Genomic DNA, 26,353 nt, shown 5'->3' with positions numbered 1-26,353 from the left:
TCCCCTTAGAATTCTAAGTGCTGTGTCTTCCAAAGTCTGATATATATAATATTATACTAGATTTTTTAAATAAATTAACAATGGAATTTGATTAAATTAGAAAAATTGGATATTTAAAAGAAATAAATGCAGTCTTTAAAATTAAGTGGCAATAGCGAAGAGAGATTTATACTTTAAACAACGCTATCTTATAATTTAGACTGAACTTTTTATCTATACTATTATAAAAATTGCTACTGGCTGCTAAGGACTATCCCCAGGAATCTTAAATGCTATTTTAAAAAAATCCACTCTATTCAAAAATTAAAACAAATTATTAATACAGTTCAAAAAGCTGTGCTGTAATCCTGTTCATATGTTCTCTTTAAGAACGCCCACCAAAAATCTCCCAGAAATTAAGTACAACATCCATAGGCAAGAAAAATAAAATTGGAAAGGAAAGTTACTTACCTTTAATATCTAGAGCTATTCAAGATGTGTTGTTTACCTGTGTTCCACTTCTAGTTGTATATATGTGCCCCATGCACTGGAGATTGGAATGCTTTAGCCAGCAGTGTCTGTTGGTCACACCTGCTCCCCTGATGATCTCGAGACCCTCTCCCTATGTGATATAAAAGGGACCAAGTGACCAACCATCCTCAGTCCCAGCACCACTATCAACTCCAGGCTATTGGTCTCAACAGTAGTGGGGAAAAAAGAGAGTGGGCTATGCAACACATGTAAACAACACATCTCTAAGAACTCCAGTTACTAAAAGTAACTTTACTTTCCATTTTGAATGCTTGTTTACATGTGTTCCCAAGCAGTAGGTAATAGATGGAGCAGGGTACTGCAAGTCTAATTAAATAGAGAAAGCAACACAGCCTTCCCAAACTGGGCATCTGAATGAGATTCCTGACCTAAAGTATAGCAGCTTTGGCTAGTGAAAGTACATATACTACAACAAGTAGTAGCCCTACATATATCAACTACAGTTATCCCGCTAGGACACACCTGGGAGGTGGGATGGGGGGATAAAGGGGACAGTCATACCTCCTCCTGCCCAGGGCTGATTGCCGGACTCCCTCCTGCTTGGGCTCTCCTTCCCCCCCACCCCCACATACAAATCCTTCATCAGGAGGCAGCCTGGGCTCAGGCTCTTCTTCCCACCCCCGACACTCCCCCAGTCCCATACCTGCAGGCAGCAGCAGGGCTCTGGCTGTCGAAAGCAGCAGCACAGAAGTAACAGTGGCAATGGGGCACTAAGCCTGCCATGAAAAGTGATATTTATCAGTATCACTTTTCACACTGTCCTCTTACTTCTGCACTGCTGCAGCCCGTTCTCCACTCTGCTTCAGTGCTGGGCAGTGGAATATGTACTTGTGGGGGGGTGGGAAAGGTGTAAATGACCCTGGACACAAAGAAGGGGGGCACAACAAAATAAGTTTGAGAACCATTGCTCTAGTAGAAAGTCACCTAACATGATTTGGGAGTTCTTAACTGGCTACCTCATAACTTTATGCAGTGATATACCCAACTGGAGATTGAGTCAAGACTGACTTGGCAATAGAAATAAATAGCCTAGGGGACTCTGTGAATGGTTTTGTTCTAGACAAAATGAGAGGGTTGCCAGGCATCCGGTTTTTCACTGGAACACCCAGTTGAAAAGGGACCCTGGGAGCTCCGCTAAAAGTCCAGTTGGCTGCAGGTGGGCAGGCAGGCTCTGTGCAGGCAGCATAGGTGCTGACTTCTGCTCCCGCCGGTGGATGCTTGACTCCCCTTTGCCGCCGGCCCCGCCCCGACTCCACCCCACCCAGCCCCCATCCCAACTCCGCCACCTCCCTGCCCCTATTCTGACTCCTTCCCCAAATCTTCCCCGTATCCTCCCCTGTGCACGCCAAGTTCCCGCTCCTCCCGCTCCCGCCAAACAGCTGTTTGGCAGCGGCAAGGCAGGAAGCGCTACGAGATAGGCAGAGGAGCAGGGACGCTGCGCTCTCAGGGGAGGAGGTGGAGGAGGAGGAGGTGGGACGCGGAGGAGGGGGAGCTTGGCTGCCGGTGGGTGCAGAGCATCCACTAATTTTTCCCTGTGAGTGCTCCAGCCCTGGAGCACCCATGGAGTCAGTGCCTACCCTGGCAGCTCCGCGTGGCTCCCAGGAAATGGCGGCATGTCCCTCCAGCTCCTAGGCAGAGGGGCAGCCAGAGGGCCTCCGCGTGCAGGCACCGCCCACAGCACCAGCTCCACAGCTCCAATTGGCCAGGAACTCTGTGGCTGCAGCCAATGGGAGCTGTGGAGCCGGTGCTTGGGACTGCACCTGCGGGTGGGAGCAGTGCCTGCGGGCGGGGGTAGCGCATGGAGCCAACCTGGCCGCCCCTCCGCCTAGGCGCCGGAAGCGCATGCTGCCACTTCCTGGGAGCCGTGTGGTCTTCCTCTGTCCCCAAGAAATGCCGGGGCCATCTGAGGCCAGCACCACCTGGAGCCCACACCCTTCATCCCCCCCTGCACCCCAACCCTCAGCACCCTCCCACACTCTGAACCCCTTGGCCCCACCCTCAACCCCTCCTTCACCCCGAAACCCCTCATCCCCGGCCCCACCTCAGAGTCTGCAACCTCAGCTGGAGCCCTCACCCCCACCTGCACCCCATTCCCAGTGAAGATGAACAAGTGAGCGAGAGTGGGGGAAAGTAAATGATGGAGGGGGGAATAGAGGGAGCGGGCGGCGGGGCCTTGGAGAAGGGACGGGGTAGGGGCGGGGCCAGGGTATTCGATTTTGTGCAATTAGAAAGTTGGCAATCCTACAAGACAAAGTTTGGAAAACATCAGAGTATGTAACACAGCCTCACACTTAGTTGAATGAGACTTTGGGAAAAAACAGGTAAGTGAATGGACTGATTTAAATGTGTCAGAGATTACCTTGGGAAGAAATTTAGGTTTTGACCAAAGTGTAACTTTAACACTGAAAAATCATATATGGGGGTTTCCATCATCAGAGCTTGCAATTCCCAGACCCTGCATGCTGATGTATAGGGCCCTACCAAATTCACAGTCCATTTTGGCCAATTTCAAGGCCCGAGGATTTTAAAATTGTTCAATGTCACGATTTCAGATGTTTACATCTGAAATTTCACGGTGTTGTAAACATGGAGGTCATGATCCAAAAAAGATGATCGTGGGGGGATTGCAAAGCTGTTGTAGGAGGGTCACGGGATAGCCACCCTCACTTCTGTGCTGCCTATGTCTCGCCATCCAAGCCGGGACTAGCAATTAGGAGCCCTTGACTGGGGTGCTCCCAGGAACACAGGGGGGATAACCCTTTCCCCGAAAAATGTGATTTCACGGTCTGTGACATGTTTTTCACAGCCATAAAACTGATAAGGCCCTACCACAGGGATCGGCAACCTTTGGCACGTGACCCACCAGGGTAAGCACGCTGGCGGGCCGGGCTGGTTTGTTTACCTGCCGTGTCCGCAGGTTCGGCTGATCACGGCTCCTACTGGCCGCGGTTCACTGCTCCAGGCCAATAGGGCTGCAGGAAGCAGCGCAGGCTGAGGAATATGCTGGCCGCCGCTTCCCGCCACCCCCATTGGCCTGGAGCAGCAAACCGCAGCCAGTTGGAGCCGCGATCGGTCGAACCTGCAGACGCGGCAGGTAAACAAACCGTCCCGGCCCACCAGTGTAAGCACCCTGGCAGGCCACGTGCCAAAAGTTACCAATCCCTGCCCTACCGATATAACTGCAACAAAAAATGGCATCTTCATAGAAAAAAGGAGTAATGAGCACAAGGCTAATAGCTCAAATGGAGGCCCCACCAAGTAGATAAGTACCCCATTAAGATTCTAAGATAAAAGTAAGTAAAGTAAAATATGTTATCTTATTGAAGGAAAAACTCTCAGAAGACAAATTTTTCACAAACTTTTTAACTGAAGGATGAGATGGTCGTAAATTGATGGATGATGTGCAGAGATAGCAGCCAAACAAACACGTAATGAGCTTAGCAACAAACCAACAAATAGATACTCGATATGAAGGACTGATGTCTCTCATGGGGAAGAATTAACTGAATGGATGAAAAACATTTTCATTTTGCAGTCCTCGGAGACTGCTTTCTGCTCTGAATCAACAGAGGCGGAGGTGTCAGAGAGATTTCTGATTTCTTTGAACCAGTATTGCCTGAGCCAGTTTAGGGCTATTAGGATGACTGAGGCCTTGTCTGGTCTGACCTTCCTTAATACACGTAGGGTCAGAGGAACTGGGTGATAAACATACAACATGGCCTGAATCCAGGGGAGTAGAAAGGCATCTTCTTGAGAATTCAGACTCTGTCCTCCCTTGGAACAAAATACTTTGCATTTCTTGCTCTGGTCAGCTGCAAACAATCTATGCAGGGTGCAACCTACTGATTGAAAATGGGCTTGATGGCCAAATCCTTTAAGGACCATTTATTATTTGAAGAAATATGTCTGCTTAGATTATCTGCCAGCATGTTGTATTGTTCTGGAAGGTGATCTACAGTTAGTATTATGTTGTGCAGGATACATCAATTCCACAGAACGATTGCTTCCCTGCACAAGATTGCCGATATGGCTCCCACGTATCTTTACATAAAACATTGTGGTGGTATTGTTGAGTCTCATCTGTACACTCTGATATTTGATATGAGGTAGAAAGGCCATGCAGGCAAGCCATATTGCTCTGAGCTCCAGGACACTGATATGAACCCAAGCATCTCTTTGAGACCATTGACCCTGTACTGCACACTCCAGCAACGACACATCAGTCACTAATGACTTTGTGGGAAATTCTGAGGAGAACAGACATCCCTTGCAGACCTGATATGGATCTTTCCACCAGTTGAAGGAGTTCAAAACTTCTTGAGGTATGTGTACCCTCATATCTATATTGTGACCATCAGGGTGATAAGCCATCCATTATCACCCCTTACGACAACAGAGAGACAGTCTGGTGTATCAACAGCTGAACATGAGCTCCCAGAATGACACTGCCCAAATGGGATAGTGCTATCCTTGGAATCTCGAATAGGAGCAGAGTGGTTATTTTAACCTTTGTATTTGGCTCTGCAAGAATACTGTGTCCAGTTCTAGTGTCCACAATTCAAGAAGGATGTTACTAAACTGGAACAAGTCTAGAGGAGAGCCACAAGCATGATTAAAGAATTGGTAGACATACCCTACAGTGACAGATTCAAGGTGCTCAATGTATTTAGCTGAGCAAAAGATAAGGTTAAGAGGTGACTTGATTACAGTTTATAAGTACCTACACAGGGAAGAAATGTTTGATAATGAGCTCTTCAATCCAGCAGAAAAAGGAACAACATGATACAATGACTGGAAGTTGAACATAGGCAAAAATTCAGACTACAAATAAAGTGTAATTTTTTTAAACAGTGAGAATAATTAATCACTAGAACAATTTACCAAGGGTTGTAATGTCACTGGAAATTTTAAATCGAGATCAGACGTTTTTCTAAAAGATATGTACTAGAAGGCCTGTGTTATACAGATAGTCAAACTAGACTGTCACAATGGTCCCTTCTAGTCTTGGAATCTATGAATCTATGAAAGAAAAGAAAAAAATCTATAATTGGGGTCACCAGAGTACATGAAGCCTTGTGACCTTAAAACCAGAGACATGTCCTTGAAGTAGTACATAATTTGTTTTGCAGTTCATTTATCAACTCTGACCTATTGTTGAATCTGCCCTGCAGTAGGTACACTCAAGCCATCATGGAATCGATTAGAGTCCCAATAAACTATCTTGTGTGTTGGAATTAAGTGAGACTTCCATGTTCCCTCTCAGTCCCTGGACAACAGATGTATGATGTACTGAACACTGCTGAGCACCTGCTCTGGAGATGATCCTCTCACCAACCAATTGTCCAATAACATGGACACCAGTGAAGCCTTTCCAGGCTGCCTCCTGCTGGAAAGAGAAGGGAGGGGCTGCTTTCAGAGCTCTCTTCTTCCTGGAGACAAAGAAGTGAACCAATCCTCTTTCTTTTAAGGAAGTCTTGAGAGATCTTCCTCTGTGCTCCTGAGAGGTGTGATGCCTATCCCTGCTCACAGCCACAGAGGCAGGAGCAGGCAGGGCCCCAGACATAAAGGCAGTTACAGGAAACTTTTCCCTGAGGACAATCCCAGACTAGAGGGTTCCTGTCTCCCATCTAGTTCAGAGACCAGCTTTATAGCTTTCTCTAAAAGGAACAACTTCATCCCGATGTCTCTAGATCTAGTTGTCCTCGTTGTAAGGATTTTACAGTTCTTCAACTTTTCTTTTATATATCCCTCACTTTAAAGCCTGGCTTTTTCTGTCCCAACATCATGCCAGACTCACCCATCCCCAACTCCCATACAGGGTAAAAAATGAACCTAGAGAAAGCTGAAACCTACTAAAACATTACACTGATCACTATACTAAATATCTACTCTAAATAATTAACTATTTACAAAGTCAGAATAAAATATGCAACTGGAAAAAGAGTGGACATTGCTGTCTGGGTCAGTCTCACATCCAGGAGCAGCTGAAAGGAACGGAGGGCCAGTTGGACACTTTGCCTCCCCCCACCCCCTTTATACCTTCGAGGTCACCAGGGGAGCAGATGCAACCAAACAACATTGCTGGCTAAAGCATTTGGATCTCTAGCACATGGGTAGTGTGACCATAAGCCCTGTTTTGGCCAGGACAGTCCCTTTTTTAAGCCCTGTCCCAGCCGTCCTGACTTTTTTGGCAAAAGTTTGGCGTGCACCCCTAGAGGGGCAGAGAGGAATGTGTGTGTGTTTCGGGGGGAGTGAATAGGGCTCTGGCGAGCAGCGACACCAGCCAGGGGGGGAGGGGGCAGGCACGGTTTGGGCAAACAGTGATGCCAGCCGCGTGGGGGAAGGCAGGGTTCAGGCAAGCAGCGATGCCAGCCTTGCGGGAGGCAGCAGGGATCGGGCGAAGAGTGACACCAGCCCCACATGGGGAGCAGGCAGGGCTCAGATGAGAGCCCTGTGCGTAGCAGACGCAGGGCTAGGGCCAGCAACTCGGGTCAATCCTGTGCTTGGGGGGAGGGGAGGCAAGGCACAGGCCAGCCCCACGTGCGGGGGGGGAAGAGGGCACGGAACGGACAGCCCCACATGCAGGGGGAGAGGGGGTATGGCTTAGGCAAGCAGCCCCACGCAGTGTCCCGTTTTCCCTTTGGGAAATATAGTCACCCTACACATGGGGCATATGCACACCACCAGAAATGGAACATATGCAAATAAGCACTCAAAGAAGAATTACTTACACATTTGTTGTAGTATTAGACAACAGTGACAATCAACATCATTGCTATTTACACACATACAGAACAAAGAGATTACTGTATGTTCCCTCACCTGATGTACTTCTTATGAGTCTGTTCCTGTTGCTCCCAAACAGAAGAGTGCTCTATTTTTAAATAAATACACTTATCATTTCTGGTACAGGCATCCCAAACAATTGGATTAACAATTGAAGAGCCTTTCGAAGGACAAAGTTGGTCTGTCTGTTTCTTTATTAACACAACAATTCCTCTTACTGATGAGACTAGGCCCTATAAGTACAATTGATTAAGATGAGTAATATTTTTCTACTGAGCAGCTTTATGCAATTCTATATAGAAATTTCCACATTTCCCTAGATGCAGTGTGTTACGTACATTACATTTATTTAAAAAACAAACATATTTTTAGGGCCGTCAATTAATGGCAATTAACTCAAGCTATTAATGCAAAACAAATTAACTAGATTAAAAATTAGTTGCGATTAATCGTAGTTTTAATTGCACTGTTAATAATAGAATAATAATTTATATTATAAATATTTTTGGATATTTTTCTACATTTTCAAATATATTGATTTCAATTACAGCACACAATACAAAGTGTACAGGGCTTTATATTATTTTTATTACAAATATTTGCACTGTAAAAAAAGATAAGAAATTGTATTTTTCAATTTACCTAATACAATTACTGTAGTGCAATCTCTTTATTGTGAAAATGCAACTTACATACGTAGATTTTTTTTTACATAACAAAAACAAAACAATGTAAAACTTTAGAGTCTACAAGTCCACTCAGTCCTACTTCTTGTTCAGCCAATCACTACGACAAACAAGTCTGTTTACACTTACAGGAAATAATGCTGCCCGCTTCTTATTTACATTGTCACCTGAAAGTGAGAACAGGCATTCGCATGGCACTGTTGTAGCTGGAGTTATAAAAAAAAACAACCCTCTGTTGGTGGCATCTGACTCAGATGACAAAAATGAACATGCATTGGTCCAGTCTGCTTTGGATTGNCTGTACTTTTACCCAAGATGCAAAAGTGAGTGTTTAGAAAGGTAATTTTCCCTTAAGTCTTTCCATTTTCAGAATCCATTTTCAAAAATACATAATACACAACTAAGTTAAAAACTGAACAAGTTACTCACTCTGTCCACCTTCTCTGCTATTCTGAGCTTCCTCTAAAGGAACAGACTGCATAGCTGACATAATCCTTTGAGCAATATTTGATAGCGGCACTTTACAAAGGTCATGTCCTATGTACTCCTTGTAACTCTCCATTTTTCTCATCAACCCTGAATACAAGATATCACGTGTATTATACAAGAGACATTAAGATCATGAAACAATTAGCATCTACTACATAAGGCTAAAGATGGAATGGATAATGCATATATAATATCTAGTACATCCACTCTACCTAGACCAGTGGCTCTCAACTTGCAGCCTGCTTGCAGCCCAATTAGCACACAGCTGCGGCTCATGTAACATCCTCAGAGACATACAAGTAATATATATATATAGTGTGTGTGTGTGGACGTGGCCCACATAACACAGAGAGCTGCATATGCGGTCCACAATGATCAATAGGTTGAGAACCACTGACCTAGAGACTTTACTATCAATATACAAACTGATATTTTTCCCCTACTACCATGTATGCACATTGGTTTGTCAAACAGTTTCTTATGAATACTGGCAGCTGTCAATAATTTAAGAGAAATAAGCACTGAAGCATGGATTGAAACAGTTTGATACACTACCAGATTTTCAAAAAGAGGTGGTCGTAGCCTTTAAGAGGTGTATTCAGCAGCACACAGTGCCTTTAAGAATCAGTCTGACAAGAACTCCAAATCAATGTCATATGTGTCTTTGAAAAACCTCCCATATTGTTTTCTAATGAAGATCTAAAATTAATGCATGCATATATTCATTACTTTCTATCCTTACAATAAAGCACAAGCCTCTATAAACAGTTTTCAAGTCTTAAGGCTAAAAGCGAAAAAACCTCAGAAGGCTGAAACATCATTAAAAGATGGAAAGAAGAGCGGATTATTTAGAGACAAAGTTCAGCATTTTTCCTAAAATAAAGATCAGTAAACAACTACTGCCAGAAAAAAAAAAATTACAAGACATTAAACTCTGCTTTTGACAAATGGTTTTCAATTGTTCTCGGATGTTTAAACCTCTACATATATTACTACTGGTCTGGAATCTTATCTTTCAATTGACCTGCATTTAATCACGTTCTATAATATCTAGATGCAACGCAAGTACAGAATGTAATCACATGGGCCACTGGGGAGCAAGAGAAGCAAAATCCTTCATGTCAGTAGAGAAGACTATATGAGTATAAATTATACGGGGAGATTCAGACAATAGGCTAACATTTTGAACCATATACAAGATTGATACTAAAAATTTACATAGTGTGCCTTACAGTATTTCTAGGGGTCATCTCTCAACTGGGGTTCAAACTCCATAGTATTGGTGAATACAATTGGCAGTTCAGTAGTGGTTAAATAACTTATTCCCATACAGAGGTCTTGACTATTCACTGGCCACTCTTGGCTCCCTTCACATCACTAGTATATGTCCAAATCAAATTCTATCACCACACAGGAAATGTTTTCTCCCTCTTTAGAGGGAACCACTCATCTTAGCTCATGACCATAGGCATTGCAAATGCTTCTCCTCTCTGTCCAGGATATGTCCCAGGTCAAGAATGTAGTCATGACCAAGCCTCTTTTCCTACCTTGGGTAGAAAAACAACAGTCAAGAAATTGTTCCTTAGGTGTTTAGCTTCTCCCTAGAGGAAGAGGTTTTTTAAATGTAGACTAACTTTTTCTCTTGTGGAAGGGGTCAGTCTCATCTCAGGTGGCAAATCTAGATTAGATTTAGAATTTGGCAGGCAAAAAGCTACAATATACCATGGATCAGAATATATAGAAATGTTATGCTTGTCACAACCAATCCCACCATTAACCTGAAACATTCTTATGTTTGTGGATTTAAATCACTTAATATTACGGACATAAATGCATTTATTGTGTTTTTTCTTTTTAATAAAGGGTGTAGGAGGACACATTCCATTAACTTGTAGTGTTTTTACCCTTGATATGATTTATTGATGTTTATAGTGAAGATGATTAAACATTTAATAGGGTTCAAAAAAGACAGTGCAGACTTACAAAGTCAAATATTTTAAAGTACTTAATACTTTTAACAGAGGCTATGCTAATACATTTAAACATGAAAGGTAATTATCAAATACAATTTTACAGTTCAAAACATATTTAAAATGTTATTTATACACTAAAAATAATGTTACCTGCAGTTATAAAAATAGCCAGTCTTAATTTTCTTCCCTTTATGAAATAAATATTTATAAACATATCTGTATAAAGCAAGTAGAATTGTTGCTCCCATCAGGATCCAGATCCAATGGACACAGTAGAGAAAAGGTATAATTGTGTGAAATCACATTTAATTCTCTTTAATCTATAACAAGTTTCTTATATTGTTTTCTACACATATCTTGGGGTTGCAGTTGATGAGTCAAAAATCTTTCTTATTAAAAATTGAATAATTCTGGCAGAGTTATTAAAACATTCTGAAATTTGTGTTACTAGAAATTCTAGAGTGAACCAAAAAAAGAAACATTTCATAGCAGATTAATTATGTGCTGAATACAAACATCTTTGGGACACCCTACTACAAAAGGCAAGTTCAAAGCTCTTAGAACTTCAAGATTCTAGGAAGAGTTTGGAAGAGTAGCATGAAGAGGAAAGAAGGGCAATCAATTAATCCAAGGGATTTTGGACAGTTTGTAGGAAAAAAAGCAGATATACTTGATCTATACCCAAACATGCCGTCACTTTTGCACAACTGCACCTTACATCCTCTCAAAGGATCGCAGGACAGAAGTTACTGTAAAATTTTACTATTAGGAAAATCATCTGCTTCAGAAGGAAGCATACTATATTCAACCGCCGTTCCTTGGTTCCAACCCTAAAATGCCCTCCCTGCACTAACTTTGCAGATCACATATGAAGAAGGATTTCATAGCATCTGAAGACAAAGGAAAAGCATATCATGGAAGCAGGAATCTGCATTTTACTCTACACATTAAATAACATTGGGTAATATGTAGTCTAGCAGTATCTAGATACTTAATGCATTCCCTCTCTTGTAAAGCAAACCCTCACAAACTGAAGTATGAATCCAAAGTCTCTGTACGCCAAAAACTATAAAGGAGCTTACAGTCTGTTCTTGATAAGGCTGATAATGATATATTAGTTTATCAAATAAAGCACTTATCCAAAAAGTTTGTTTTCCTATTGAATCATAAAGAAAAGTCTACACTAAATATTTCCACATCTTAACAGTAGAACAAAGATGCATTTAATGTTTAATCCTCTAGACCAACGGTTTGAGCCTGAGACTGATGCTCTAGCTTCTCCACAATATCTTTCAAATAGTCTTCATCTTTGAAAAAATACACATACAATTTTCTTTCCATCTGATGCAGTGTATTTGTCTCTAAAACCTTTCTCTTGGCCTTTACATCAGCAAGAAGATCCATAATAAGCTGATTTAGTTTATTTAAGTTCACTTCCAGTTGATAAAGTTGTTCTGTTAGTTCCTAACAGAAATTAAAGAAAAAGGAAAGTTTATTACATTTGCATTGTTGATACATTAATTCAACTACAATATAAAAATATTTTAGTTTTTGGAGGCACGTTTGCACAATACACAGGATATGCCTAATGAAAAGAAGCAAAAGTACGAGGTACAAGGTAATTAATCTCATTTGATTTCTAGACCTCATCTGGGCCAGACTGGAATACCCTTACTCACACTGAATAGTATTTTACTTTACAAACAATTCCACTCAACTAAGTGAGATTACAAGTAGAGACAGCTAGTACTTAATGTGAACAAGGGTATCAGAATCTATCCATCTGTCTGGTATTGGTAGAACAATTTTACTCACATTAAAAGTAGTTACAATTCTAAAAGTACTCCTCGCACTTAGACAAAAATAATGCTTCATAGATTTAAACTGGAACCAGATTATTGGCACCTGTATTTTTCCATCTTTCACTGCTTCATAACTTGAATTATCTTAATCTTTTTAGAGTAGGTAGGCCGTTCCTTTGATTATGTTATAAGGACTCAATGCAAATGTCTAAGCTGCTTTTGTTTATTATTATTATTATTATTATTATTTGTATTATCATGGAGCCTAGTCATGGGCCAGGACCACGTTATATTAGGAGGGGGTGTGATGTGCAGGAGGGTTGCGGGGTGCAGGAGGGTAATCAGGGCAGGGGGCTGGGGTCCAGGAGGGGTGCAGCAGGAGGCTCAAGATGGGGGGTAGGGTGCAGGGGGGGGTTGGGGTGCAGGCTCTGGCTTGGCACTGCTTACCTAGAGTGGCTCTGGGATGGCAGCAGCGCACAGCAGGGATAAGGCAGGCTCCCTGCCTGCTCTGGCCCCGTGCCGCTCCCAGAAGTGGCCAGCATGTCTGGCAGTGGTTCCTGGGGGTGGGATGGGGCAGGTGGCTCCACTGCGCGCAGCCCTCGCCTGTGGGTACCACCCTCAAAGCTCCCATTGGCCGCGGTTCCCCCTTCCCAGCCAAAGGGAGCTGTGAGGGGTGGTGCCTGCAGGTGACAGCAGCGCATGGAGCCCTCTACCCCCCCTTGGGGCCGCAGGGACATGGGTGCCGGCTGCTTCCGGGAGCAGCGCGAGGCCAGGGCAGGCAGGGAGCCTGCCTTAGCCCTGCTGCACCATGGGGCTGGCAATCCCATGGACCAGATTGAAAGCCCTGATGGGCTGGATCCGACCCATGGGCCATAGTTTGCCCTCCCCTGCACTATATAAACACAGAACAAAGACATTCTTAGAAAGAGTTGCTGCCAGGAAAAAATATTACTATAGATTTTTAAAGTGGTAGTATAACATTGTATTTCAGCCCATATTTTTTCCATCAAACCATACCACAGTAGCAGGAAAGCAACATCTTAAGTTTTTCTATTAGAAATTCATAGATAAAATTTATGACATAATATACTCTGATGAAATGCATACCCTACAAAGAGGTATATACCTCAGTTGTTAAACTGCCATGGCTAATGACTATGACCTATATGATAATTACACATTTGGAAAAAAGCTATTTTTACTTCTTTAATACTAAAGGAAGTATTAACTAGAGAAATAGATAAAAATAATATATTTAACTACATGTTCAGACCCTTTTGTCTGTATAACTAATCATTTGCAAAATATGCTTACTAATGCAGCAATAGCTGTAGTTCTACAATAAGGACTTACCTGGTTACTAAGCAAGATCTTATTTCCCCCACAATACAGAGAGTCACAAAGTGCATCTAAATCACTATCCAGCTTAGACAAAAAGAGAAATTGTTCTTGAGAAGATACTGCTAGCTGATCTTGCACTGAAGTAATGTCTTGCTTTAATTTCTGTGCCACTTGTTCAATACCGTCATGCGTTCTGAACAATTGTTGTTTCTGATTCTCTCCTTCCAAAAGCTGGTATAGCCTACAGTGACAAAAATTAGAGATGCAACATTCATCTTTTAAAAAATTCAGTACACATTTATGCCACCAGTTGATTAGTTAAGACAGAGCTTTTTCACATTCATCTCTGGGAAGTCATCCTGATGAAAAGGCAAGTACAGTCCTGCCCAACAATGTCGGAGTGATGCATCTTGCTAACTTCTGAACTGCTCCTGGTCACTTCTAGACCACCCTAATTTTTTGGTTTAAGCCTTGGTTGGTTGGAGTCTGAAATATTTCAAGCTGCAATTAAAGGGACACTGTCAACTTGAAATCCAGTCTATTTAAAATAATTAGTTTAAAAGTAGTTTGAGGACAGTACACCTACCCAAGTCCCACTGCCAATTTTTGTGCTTGAGCAAGCATTTTCTTATATTTGAAAAAATAATTCTCCCTGAGGGGAAAAAAAAACCCTACACAAACAGGAAAAATGAATGTATAAAAGGTAAATAGTGAAGCTAGCTTCAAAGTACTTTCAAATACATAAAATAAACTGGAAAAAAAAAATCAGAAAAATGTTTTTCCTCTATTCAGTAATCTTAGGAATTACTTGTATAATAGATGGTCAAACTGATTCTGACAGGAGTGAATTTTAAGATAACTCTCTAATGGCAGAAATTTTTAAGCATCCCTTAAAAATATACAGTACTTATGAATTTGTAACATGTTCCTTCCTGTAAATGATAGAACTCTAGATACTCAACTGCTAACCTATTTAAAATGTTATTCTTTACTTTTGGGACACTGATGCATCTGAATTTAGTACACTGTTATTGCTCTATGTTGCCATAAATTCTACTATTTTAGCAATACAATCAAAAATTGAATATAATTAACGCTTTTATCATCTTTATCACTTAGTAGTTTATAGATCTGTAGAATAAATTACCTTGCACCTCTCTAGCATCCCAACCCACTCATACTGCTGTACCTCCTAATTTGAATCAAAACAAAGCCAGTTTTGTACATTAGGGCCTACATTTTCAAATTGGAGTGCCTAAATTTAAGTCCCTATTTTGACACCAAATAAAGTATGACCTATCAGTAATTTTCCAAGCATGCTGTACAACTGTAGTTCACACTCACTTCAGTGGAAATGGGAGATACTGAGTATCTCTGTAAATCAGTCTACTTTTGGACCTTGACATACCTGCCATTAATCCATATTAATCTTCATTAAATTTTCAACATGGTATTTATGACTAAATATGATAAGGGAACTAGTCCAAAGGTAACATTTTAGTTGACTGTATCATTGAGGGGACAGCAGTCACCCAGCAAGTAGTGAAGTCTGCTATATTGTGTTGCATTCTTATAGCATTAGGTGGGAGGGAAAAAAAAAAATGTATGTAATCATGTTAAAGATTGTACAGTAGAACCTCAGAGTCATAAGCATCTCAAGAATGAAGATTGTTGGTAACTCTGAACAAAACGTTATAGTTGTTCTTTCAAAAGTTTACAAGTGAACATTAACTTAATACAGCTTTGAAAGTTTACTATGCAGAAGAAAAAAGCTGCTTTTAAGCATCTTAATTTAAATCAGGGGTTCTCAAACTGGGGATCAGGACCTCTCCGGGGGTCATGAGATTATTACAGGGGGGATCATGAGGTGTCAGCCCCACCAAAAACCCCGCTTTGCATCCAGCATTTATAATGGTGTTAAATATATAAAAACGTTTTAATTTATAAGGGGGAGGGGTCACACTCAGAGGCTTGCTGTGTGAAAGTGGTCACCAGTAGAAAAGTTTGAGAACTTCGGGGGGAGGGATAGCTCAGTGGTTTAAGCATTGGCCTGCTAAACCTAGGGTTGTGAGTTCAATCCTTGAGGGGGCCACTTAGGGATCTGGGGCAAAATCAGTACTTTGTCCTGCTAGTGAAGGCAGGGGGCTGGACTCGATGACCTTTCAAGGTCCCTTCCAGTTCTAGGAGATAGGATATCGCCATTAATTTTTTTTAACCATTGATTTAAATGACAAGCACAGAAACAGTTTCCTTACCCTGTCAATTTTTTTTTAAAGCTTTCCCTTTATTTTTATTAGTAGTTTACGTTTAACACAGTACTGAGCTGTAATTGGGGTTGTTTTGTTTTTCATCTCTACTGCTACCTGACTGCATACTCCTGTTCCAAATGAGGCATGTGGTTGACTAGTTAGTTCTTAACTCTGAGATTCTATTGCAGTGGTTCTCAACCTATTTACTATTATGGGCAGCATCCAATACTACCTGTATTGCCCTGAGGATGTCACATGGGCCACAGTTCTGTGCTGATGGGGCCTCATGTTAAGAATCATTGTTCTACCATATCATACTTACTGCTAACTCCGAACAGTCAAAACACGAGTCATGCCCCCAAAAATCATAAGATATGTGTTTTACAAATAAATCTAATTTTAAGCCAAAGGTTCTTTTCATGTGCCTTTTGGTTTCTGAACTTTTAAGGTGCACTCTATTCTTGTTTTCAAGCTTTTCTGCACAACCATAGGGACTTTTTTGTTGTTTTTAAATTAAAAGTGAGATTTTTATGTAATACTCGGATTCAAAAAGTTGAGGCTTTAAGTAAAACCCAAATACCATGAGACTCAAGTTACGAATATACATGCAGTATTACCAAGGGAGCAGAATTAAAGTTGCACAGGGAACCGTAAATCCAACTTTTCTTATCTTCGGAGAGCTTCACTGTTAGGATATAGATATTCAGGCCTGTCTGCAAAGGCCTATACTTTAAGAATTTAGGTGTATTCTTATCACTTAGCTAGTTAAAGAGGTATAAAAGAAAGAATCAAAATCACTCTCTGTATGTGTAAGGGCCTTCTCTTACTGTGACAGTCTGAGGCCTGGTTCTTAGGCTAAGGCCTTCGGCTAAGCAGCAGAGGTCAGCCATAAACTGGGAAATGTATGGTCACATCCTTACATTCCAAACTAGTCACATTGAAATAAGGTACTATTGGGCTGTTAGGAATATCAGGACAGGATTGTATTCCTATCACCTCCAGAGAAAGAGAAGAGCCTAGAAGATGTAAAAGGAAACTTAGTTTGATAGCATCCTGTCTGGCAAGAACTCACTTATCAATAGCTGGAATGTGAAATCCTCACTTCTGTATTGTTCTATCACTGTAGTCTTCACTTCCCTGTTGCTTGTCTGTATAGTCTCTGTCTGGTTCTGAGATTGTTTCTGTCTGCTGTATAATTAATTTTGTTGGGTGTAAACCAATTATGGTGGTGGGATATAATTGGTTAAATAACCATGTTACAATGTGTTAGGATTGGTTAGTTAAATTTCAGTAAAATGATTTGTTAAGGTATAGCTAAGCAGAACCAAGTTTTACTATGTAGTCTGCAGTCAATCAGGAAGTGGGGAGGGGGGAAATGGGAACAGGGGTGGGGGAACTGGAATCATGTTTTGCTAAGGGGGGGAATGGGAACAGGGAATGGGAGCAGGGATGGCTCTGTAGTGTCAGAGCTGGGAAGGGGGACACTGAGGAAGGAAACTGGAATCATGCTTGCTGGAAGTTCACCCCAATAAACATCGAATTGTTTGCATCTTCGGACTTCGGGTATTGTTGCTCTCTGTTCATGCGAGAAGGACCAGGGAAGTGAGAGGGTGAAGGAATAAGCCCCCTAACATAACCAAAGTGTTCTTTTAATATAGTTCTTTTGCTATTTGTTTTAATAGGTTTTTTTAAAAGATAAAAATAAGTCTATAACTATACAATTGGAACAAAAGCCCCCAAAGTGTCTCATCAGCAGGGTTTGAATCCTGAACCTACAGCACCCCACCACATTCCGACCATTTGAGCTACAGGACTAGATAGCTACATCAGCTAAAAGCAGGAGAATCCTATTATTCCAACGTGGGGCAGTGGCCACTGGGGCTACGTTAGGCCTGGGAGTAATTGGGGGGAACCAAACCCAGCTCTGTACCCCCTTCAGAGGTGGGGAGGATCCTGCCACAGATGGTACCCTAAACGGGTGGGATTGGGCTGACGGGGCCACATGCTTGATCCAGGGGGCAGTTCATTCCAGCCTGGTACTCTCCATCTTTATCCTGCTCTAGCAAGTACTAGGTATTCCCAGTTCAGTGTGTTCTGCTTCCCCAACTGCAGCACGGGCCTGGCCTTAGAACATTCACACTCAGTTATTCTGGCATGCTGCTAAAATTTTCCGGAGCAACACCATGAAAAGCAGGGAAATGGAAATTTGAACAGTTAACTATTTCATCCAAACCCAAACAGAATTTCACAGGACAAGTAAAAGCAAGTGTCTAGCCCCAAGGATTTGACCCTGGTTGGAATTTCCAAGGCCTGCTGCAGTTAGAGCTTCTCAGTAATTAGAGCTTCTCAGTAAGAGATTCCAAGAAGATTATAATGGCAAATAGTAGGCAACTTACACAGAGGTCTACTAGCTCCCACATAATACTTCATATCAAAGTTTGACAACCACTGTACAATATTTACCTATGAGAGGCACCATCCCTTGAATCAATAGTGTTCCGTGGTACTGCATGCTGAGTTATAAGTGGGTCAGACATCATCTCCAGTCTCTGTTCTAGGGCCTTGCTGCTCTGTTTCAGATCTTGTATTATGTTCTCAAGTTGACGATGGATATCCCGATGTTTCCTCAATTCAATTTCATAAGCTAGCTGAAGAAGTTCAAATGATGCTTTCTGTTTTAGCAACTGATTGCATACTTGATCTTGTCTTGATGTATAGTAGTCCTGCCTAGCAATCTGCAAATCAAAATCTCCTTTCACCACAGGCATGTTCAATAGCTGTGCATTCTCCTTCACCAGGGAAGGCAGTATTTCATTATTTATTTGAGTTAGCTGTTTTTTTATTTTTGAAATGTCACTGTTTAAGCTAGAAATTCTAGCCTCAAGGTGTTCTTTTCCAAAAGTCTACAAAAAGCAAAACAAAAGAACTTGTAAGAACATATTCAAAGACTACTAACATTTTTATTCATGTTCCATGCTACCATTTCCCATTTTCCCTAAAGAATTTAGTTTTAACTCCATATTAAGGATCATGCAATTACCAAGTCAAATTGAAAATAGCTGAGGAGATGCAAGATTAAGGAAAGACCCAAAAAAATATTTCCATAGGACTGCCACCATTTGTTGAATCAAAGAAGTAGAAAATTATGGAAGTAAAATCAAAGGACAGAACAGCTGAGTTCAGAATTTTATCAATTAATACCTGCACTGATGGCCAGGCGGCACACCATGAAGCATATTTTAATCACATTTACAGATTAGTTTTCTCAATATTTCATAATAAACTAGGTGCTGAAGCTAAAACAGTAGCATATCAGTCTCTAAGGCTAGATATAAAAAATGGTCATTTGACAGTTCAGTTATTGTGTTTGTATTTTACTTAGAATTGGCAGCTTTTCATCTTGGACAACGTGAGCCTTTTTATGTCTGAGAAGTAAATATGATTTTTAAAAGTGAACCACAATGTATATATGTTAAACACTGTTCTTTAATACCTAAGTTTTTCAGGACAATGAAAATCACAACAACCGAAGGTAGTCCCTGATGACCTCATTCACAACAACGCTAGCTGTCTCTGTACTGCTGAGGAAAGGAGGGACCCAAGAGTAGGAACTGGCAGATATGTTCTTATCCAAGAAATGACAAACTTTTAATAAATATGTTTTGCAGTCTTGCTTATCATAACCACAGTCCTACTCATCAACCATTATTAAGGCTCCGTGTTTGTCACAGAGGTCATGGATTCCACGACTTTCCGTGCAGCTGGCCCGGGAGCCACCAGAGCAGCTCGGGCAGCCCCTAGGTCATTAGCACTGGCTGCTGCTGGGGCAGTCTTCTCCCCCTCCCCGCAACCCCAGCAGCAGGAGTTTGGGTGTGAGGGGGCTCAGGGCTTGGAGCCGCTGCTTACCTGGAGGGAGGGTGTGTGTGTGCTCCTCTCCCTCCGCTCCTGTAGCTCCACCCCCACACCTCCCATTGGCAAGGTTCCCAGCCAACAGGAGCTGCAGAACTGGGGCTTGGGGCGGAGCAGAGGCAGCCTGCAGAGCCAGGGAGCTGGGGCCGCCGCTTCCCAGGAGCTGAGTAAGGAACCTGCCCCAGCCCCACCAATCCCCTTTCCCCCTGCAGCACCTGCGCCCCCATTCCCCAACACCCGCGGTGCTTCCCCAGGCCACACACCCTTTTCCAGCACCTGTGGCGCCCCCTGAGTCTCTCTTCCCCCTTTCCCCCCCCTGTTTTAGTCAGGGCTATTTTTATTAAAAGTCATGGACAGGTCACGGGCTGTGAATTTTTGTTTACTGCACATGACCTGTCCATGACTTTTACCAAAAATACCCGTGACTAAAATATAGCCTTAACCATTATGCCATATGCAAACAATTATTATGGTACCAGATACATGAACGAGGTTTTAAAGTTGTATGGTGGGGAGGGAAATCACCACTACACTTTCATAAGGTGATTCCAAAATTATTGGAGTTTTATTTTGGAAATTTTTTGAGATACCAGTCTTATCTAACCCATCCTTTCCTCTTGGTTCTGTATGTAGCGTTTTCCATTAGTAGTGTGACATGGCCTCCAATCTGATTCCCTCATGCCAACCTGGCTCCCTTGCACACACTCCTCCCTGACAAATTAGCTCTCCACACCAAACCTCCCAACCAAAATGTTTCCTCTAGTCAGCCAAACTTTCGCAGACACATCTGATCCTTGTTTTCCCCACCACTTTCCCAGCCGCCAGACTTCTTTCCCTCAAGGAATGATGGCTCTTCTGTGAAAATCAAGGGACATCTAGAACTACCATTCAAAAAAGTAAACGAACACAGAAAATCCTGAATGGTCTGGTCAATAAAAAGATAAAAACCTCCATCTTTTTAGTCAAACTGAATCCTATTTGTGATTAGCCAAATTCAAAACAGTAATCTGTAATTTTAAAAATTCTTCACGCAAAAAGTAGATGGGGTGTGACAGGTATTAAATAGTTATGCTAAACAAGAAAATGAGCAGGAAAATGTTTACTATTTTAAATTTTTGCCCAATATGCAAAGAAAAATTTTAAATTCAACCTCAGTCTCTACTTGTATAAATATATTATATACATGCAGTAGGCTCTCCACTCTTTCATATAATATAGATCAAATGAAATCAACAGTACAAAATCAAAGGACCAACGAGTTTTTAAAAATATTTCTAGAATTACTACATTTATAGAAAGCTAGGAGACATGGTACTAATAACACCATTTGATACCTAAGAAATTATATTTCACTAAATGCACCAGAATCTGGTGCTATTTTATAAGTATTAAATTTTGTTATTACCACTAAAGGAATACAATTCAAGTTAAAAAGTGAGTAATCATCAGTTAGTCTTTTGTTAAATCCAGAATAACAAGTCTGGGTTTTGTTTAGACTTCCACTAGAATACATAATTCTCTTTAACAGCTTACCTTGTTCTTTAAGGATTGAAGATTATTCTCTGCCCATTGTACAGCTGAGTTTATGCTTAAATCTTTAGCTTTACGTTGAATTAGCTGATGTTGAGCACAAATATATGCCATCTGCAGCCTAGCCATCTCAAGTCTCTCCTTGCAGACTTCATTGTTCTCATCACAAATTAATGGTTTGCTTATATCTACAAGTTGGAAATTTTCTTCATTTGAGCTTTCAACCAATTCTGATATACCTTGAAAAAACTGTTTTTTTGTGTATGAAGTAAGTGCTGCAGTGCTTTTCTCTTCCTGACACAAATATTTATCCAAGGCAAGTTGGGATAAAAATACTGGATGAGGACCTAAGCCTTGTTCCGAGTCAGAAAAGGTGAAGAAAAAGGTCAACTTCTTAACTCCTTCAGTAAGAGAGTGAAGTTCATTATTTATCTTAGTATTTATAGTAGTGAAAATTCCTTGTCTCTCTTTCAGAATTTTAGCTGCTTCTTCTGCTTTATCATTTAACTTCAGTGACATATGGCTGTTTGTTGAGGCCATCATTTGAAGCTTATTACGACGATGAATTTTTAGGTTTTTAATTTTCTGAAGAGCTTGAAACTCTTCCTCTAGCTTCTGAAGTTCTCCTTCTTCCATGCTACTTGATTTTGAATCGAAGGTTTTGCAGGTTTTAAGAACTTCATCCAAAGCCTCTTCTTCTAAAATGGGCTTGCCAGATTTAAGAAGAGCATCAAAAGCTTGCAGTTCTTTTTCAGTTAACACATGCTGCTCATTCACATTTCCACAAAACCACTCCAGAAATGATTTATCTTCCACAGTTTCAAACAACCAGTCAAAGTCTTCTCCATTAAGCTGAGCAGCTTTTGGATAACCAACTTTCTTTAAAGTTTCCACAAACTGATTTCCACTGTTCATGATTACAAGCAACACTTTTGCTATGAATATAACGATCTACAAGCAGCCTTAAAAAATATCCAAACACAAGGAAAATCTGGAGTCTGCTAGCCCAATGGTAAATAAAAAAAAGTTGTTTAAAATATGTATTCAGGGATTTTAATAAGAAAGGCACTGCACAGAAAAAAGCAAGTGTCAGATCACAAATAAGGAAATACCACGCGAATAGGATTTGCATAGTATCAATTCCCCCACATTTACAAAACCGAATTAGTCATCCTTGAATTATAATAATTGGTTTCTAAATATAACCATTTAACAAAAATATTTTCAGTTGCTTTGCAATTTTGATGCCAAGTGAAGTCCTAACTTCATCCACTAGCTTAACTTCACTAACATGAGTAGTCCCGCTGATTTTAGTGGGACTACTCGTGTTAGTCAAGTTAAGTGAGTGTATAATTCAAGGATCGGCAACCTTTGGCATGCGGCCCGCCAGGGTAAGCACCCTGGCAAGCCGGTCCGGTTTGTTTACCTGCTGCGTCCGCAGGTTCGGCCGATCGCAGCTCCCACTGGCTGCGGTTCGCCAATCAAGGCCAATGGGGGCTGTGAGAAGCGGCGGCCAGCACATCCCTCGGCCAGCGCCACTTCCCGCAGCCCAAATTGGCTGGAAGAGGTGAACCGCGGCCAGTGGGAGCCGCAATCAGCTGAACCTGTGGATGCAGCAGGTAAACAAACCGGCCCAGCCCGCCAGGATGCTTACCCCGGCGGGCTGCGGGCCATAGGTTGTGATCCCTGGTATAAGTATTTGCAGGATTAGAGCCTGAGAAAGTAATGCACTTTTATGCAAAACTGCTTGCTTTAAATTAAAAGCTTTTCCTACAAATCCAGACCTACAATTAGATATCCTAGAATCACAGCAACATGTTAAAACATGGTATTTAATAAAAGATATCAGATAAAGTGTAAAATCTACCAATATTTTATAATGTGATAAAACACTAAAAAGTTATTAGTTACCTTTCACTTCAAAGTATTACTTTTAAGGTTTTTCCTTCAGCCCCTGGAAATTTGTCCTTTAAAACCTTTTTATTTTTCTCTTGACTCTCCAATGTCCATCAATTATCTCCTGTTTGGGGACAGGGAAGAAGTATTTCAGTAAAGCCACTTTGAATTATTAAGAATAAGCAGCGCTGTCAATTATGTGGGGAGGAGGGCAGATGCACATGGAACCCACACACCTCCTGGGTGTGTCCCATCTAGTGGCACCAGGACCATTTAGAGAGAGATCAAATGTTTCTGCTCTACACGCAGTTGGCTTTTAGCTCATGCGGTAGAGACTCATGGACTAAGCTCCAGAGGTCCCAGCTTTGATCCTGCCATTACACACACATCTAAAGATTATAATAAAATTTATTTATTGTTAAATGTAGAATACGAATTAACTGTATCCAGTGTATATACTCTGGTGTGCCAGGCTCTATTACAATGCAAAGTCTCCAACTCTTTTTTTTTTAAATTAAAGAAGGGGCCTGAATAATCTAGCAGCAACTAAGGAAGGCACACTCCACCATGAGAAACACTGTTAATTTCTCTGGTGCCTAGAAGCTGCACCTCTAGTGCACCAAACAGTGCTGACTGCAGGCACCTTTATCTTCAAGAAGGCAAACTATGGATTTGTGCTCTTCTGCTTGTTTAGAACATATAAAGCCCGAAAAGGGTTTTTTTGTTTTTGTTTGTTCTGTTTATTACCTTAAAAGTACCAAGAATGTCAAGTCTGGGCCTTCGCTACTTTTGCTGGACTATTTGTTCGGGGTGGGGGGAGGAAAGGTGCTTAACACCCAGAAATCTTTTGTCCCACGCTTCAGTTGATTAGGTGTTAAAAAGACGGAGGTGAGACGGGATAGTTACTCAGGGTGATGTCATCACCCTACTTCGGCCTTCCAGGTCGCCCTGAATTTCTAATGTTAGAACAAGCGGGGAAACGCTTTAAAAAAAGACCCGGGATTATAAAATCCTTCAGGACTTCATGAGCCACCCAGAGAACCAGCGACAAACCCACTGCGATTACTCGGTCTGAAGGCCCCTTTCACTCAGCCAAGCAGCACCCACCCCCGACAACGCGGGGACGTCACCACAGGACCTGGCGGCTCGGCAGACGGAGCAGGCCTGGCAGCGCAGGGGGGTGGGAGTCATAACCGCGCCGGGCCCAAGGGGAGCGAGGCTGAGTCCGACCCGCCCCCCGGCCGCGCGCTCCCCCTCCTGGGCAGGCAGCAGGGGAGGAACTCGCGGCCGGCTAACCGCCGCCCCCTCGCGCCACGCGGGAACGGAGGTCCTTGCCGGCCTGGCTGTTGAGAGGCCGCCGCAGCCGCTAGCCCGGCCACCCCTCTGCCAGGTACTCACCACAGAGCTCGCCGCGGTTCGGAAACAGGACAGCACAAAATGGCACCGTGACCTGTCGCGTCGTTCCCGAGGGGAAGGCCGGGCCAACGGCCGCGCTGAGGCGAGGGGAGGCAGTTAGCGCGGAGGCCGGCACCCGCGAGAGCGATTCAAACTCCCGCCTCGCGGTGAAAACGGCCCCACCCCTGAGGGACTGAGAGGAGGAGGGAGCGCAGCGCGCGCGATGCCCGCCTCGGATTCGCGATACCCCTCTGAGGAGGAAGCACTGGGCGGAGATCTGGGGCAGCCGGCAGGCGCAGCGCCGTACTCCACGAGTTCTCCAGCGTACTGAGCGAGGGGCGGGGAAGACTACACTACCCAGAATGCAACGCCCGCCGCAGTACTGAGTGGCCTGCGTAGACTAAACTACCCAGCATGCAACGTTTCTCCGTTCTGCATTTCCCAGCGTGCGTTACGTCTCGCGGAGGTGGGGCAGCTCCCTTACTGAGGGTCACCTCCTTAGGAACCCGGGAGGGGTGACAAAGTATAGGGAACCAGTTGAAGTCATAGCTCAGTGGTTTGAGCATTGGCCTGCTAAACCCAGCGTTGGGAGTTCAATCCTTGAAGGGGGCCATTTAGGGCTCGGGGGCAAAAATCTGTCTGGGAATTGGCCCTGCTTTGAGCAGGGGGTTGGACTAGATGACCTCCTGAGGTCCCTTCCAACCCTGATATTCTCTGATTAAAATGTTAGAAGTTTGCTACAAAGGGAGCTGAAGCTGCGGCTCCCTTGTGGGATTTACAGCCCCGTGGGGTGTAAGGGCTTAAGCTCCGATCCTCAAAGGTCTTTAGGTGCTTAATTCCCATCAAAACAAAACACCTAAATGCTCTTAGTTCTGAGAACACCCGAGCTGAGAGTAGAGCAGCAACCTGAATTTTTAATCCTAGCTCACTTGGTTCCATAGCTATAAGGCATGAAGGACCTCTAAGCACAACTAAAGGTTTTCAGTCCTATATGTTAAAGCTAGCTTCCGTAAGGTTATCAGAGATGAATGTCTTTTTTTTTTAATTTTTATGTAAAGAGTGCATCTGTGTCATCATCATGTTCTTATTACACCTCTGGCGTTTAGGGCAGTGATGGAGCGCCTCCACTCTATTCTGTTTCTGGCAAGTCTTTCAGTGGTTCCCCAGCCGTGCCCCAGGTTTTTCAGGTTGGCTTCCACAGCTCTTTGCCATGTTGTTTTCATAGGGTTACCATATTTCAACAAGCAAAAAAGAGGACGGGAGGAGCCCCGCCCTAGCCCCGCCCCTGCCCCTCCCACTTCCCGCCCCCCCAGAACCCCCAACCGTCCCCCCGTTCCTTGTCCCCTAACTGCCCCCAGGACTCCACTCCCTATCTAAGCCTCCTTGCCTCTTGTCCCCTGACTGCCCCAACCCTTATCCACACCCCCACCCCCAGACAGACCCCTGGGACTCCCACGCCCCATCCAACCACTCCCCACCCCCTGACAGCCCCCCCCAGAACTCCCAACCCATCTAAACCCCTCTGCTCCCTGTCCCCTGACTGCTCCGATCCCTCTCCCCACTCCTGCCCCCTGACAGCTCCCCCCCAAAACTCCCAGCCCCCCACCCCCCCACTCCTTGTCCCCTGACTGCCCCCTCCTGGGACCCCTGTTCCTAACTGCCCTCCAGAACCCCACCCCCTACCTAAGACTCCCTGTTCCTTGTCCCCTAACTGCCCCCTCCTAAGACCCCCCCCCAACTGCCCCCCAGGACCCTACCCCCTACCT

The 26,353-nt window shown here is 43.0% G+C and overlaps 2 protein-coding genes and 1 long non-coding RNA gene across 6 annotated transcripts in view; 1 reads left to right on the top strand and 2 right to left on the bottom strand.

Moving 5' to 3' along the window:
- POLN (DNA polymerase nu) overlaps window positions 1-9,742 on the bottom strand; it is a 201,008-nt gene extending 191,266 nt beyond the window's left edge. Inside the window, exons 1-2 of the mRNA XM_034772539.1 lie at window positions 9,725-9,742; window positions 7,354-7,550 (exon numbers count right to left, since the gene is read on the bottom strand). Coding sequence (XP_034628430.1) covers window positions 7,354-7,550; window positions 9,725-9,742 — 215 coding nt within the window. The remainder of the gene's footprint in view (window positions 1-7,353; window positions 7,551-9,724) is intronic.
- A 1,635-nt stretch (window positions 9,743-11,377) lies between these two features.
- HAUS3 (HAUS augmin like complex subunit 3) lies at window positions 11,378-24,917 on the bottom strand. 4 transcript variants are annotated; one of them, XM_034770712.1, is made up of 7 exons: window positions 24,591-24,917; window positions 23,940-24,148; window positions 23,208-23,316; window positions 21,300-22,364; window positions 18,321-18,760; window positions 13,621-13,849; window positions 11,378-11,929 (listed from the first exon to the last, which is right to left on the bottom strand). In XM_034770712.1, the coding sequence occupies exons 4-7, from the start codon at window positions 22,209-22,211 to the stop codon at window positions 11,696-11,698; spliced, it is 1,815 nt and encodes a 604-aa protein (XP_034626603.1). In that variant the 5' UTR covers window positions 22,212-22,364; window positions 23,208-23,316; window positions 23,940-24,148; window positions 24,591-24,917; the 3' UTR covers window positions 11,378-11,695. The 4 variants fall into 4 exon arrangements, with proteins under 4 accessions (XP_034626603.1, XP_034626601.1, XP_034626602.1 ...); XM_034770710.1 differs by lacking the exon at window positions 23,940-24,148; XM_034770711.1 differs by lacking the exon at window positions 23,940-24,148 and having other exon boundaries at window positions 21,300-22,294.
- LOC117877581 overlaps window positions 24,095-26,353 on the top strand; it is a 14,869-nt gene continuing 12,610 nt past the window's right edge. The window contains exon 1 of the long non-coding RNA XR_004645764.1: window positions 24,095-24,582. This is a non-coding gene — a long non-coding RNA (uncharacterized LOC117877581). The remainder of the gene's footprint in view (window positions 24,583-26,353) is intronic.

Source organism: Trachemys scripta, chromosome 5 (assembly GCF_013100865.1).
Source record: "Trachemys scripta elegans isolate TJP31775 chromosome 5, CAS_Tse_1.0, whole genome shotgun sequence".
NCBI lineage: Eukaryota > Metazoa > Chordata > Testudines > Emydidae > Trachemys > Trachemys scripta.
The sequence above is the reverse complement of the archived record's forward strand: the minus strand, read 5'-3'. Positions and strand labels throughout refer to the sequence as shown.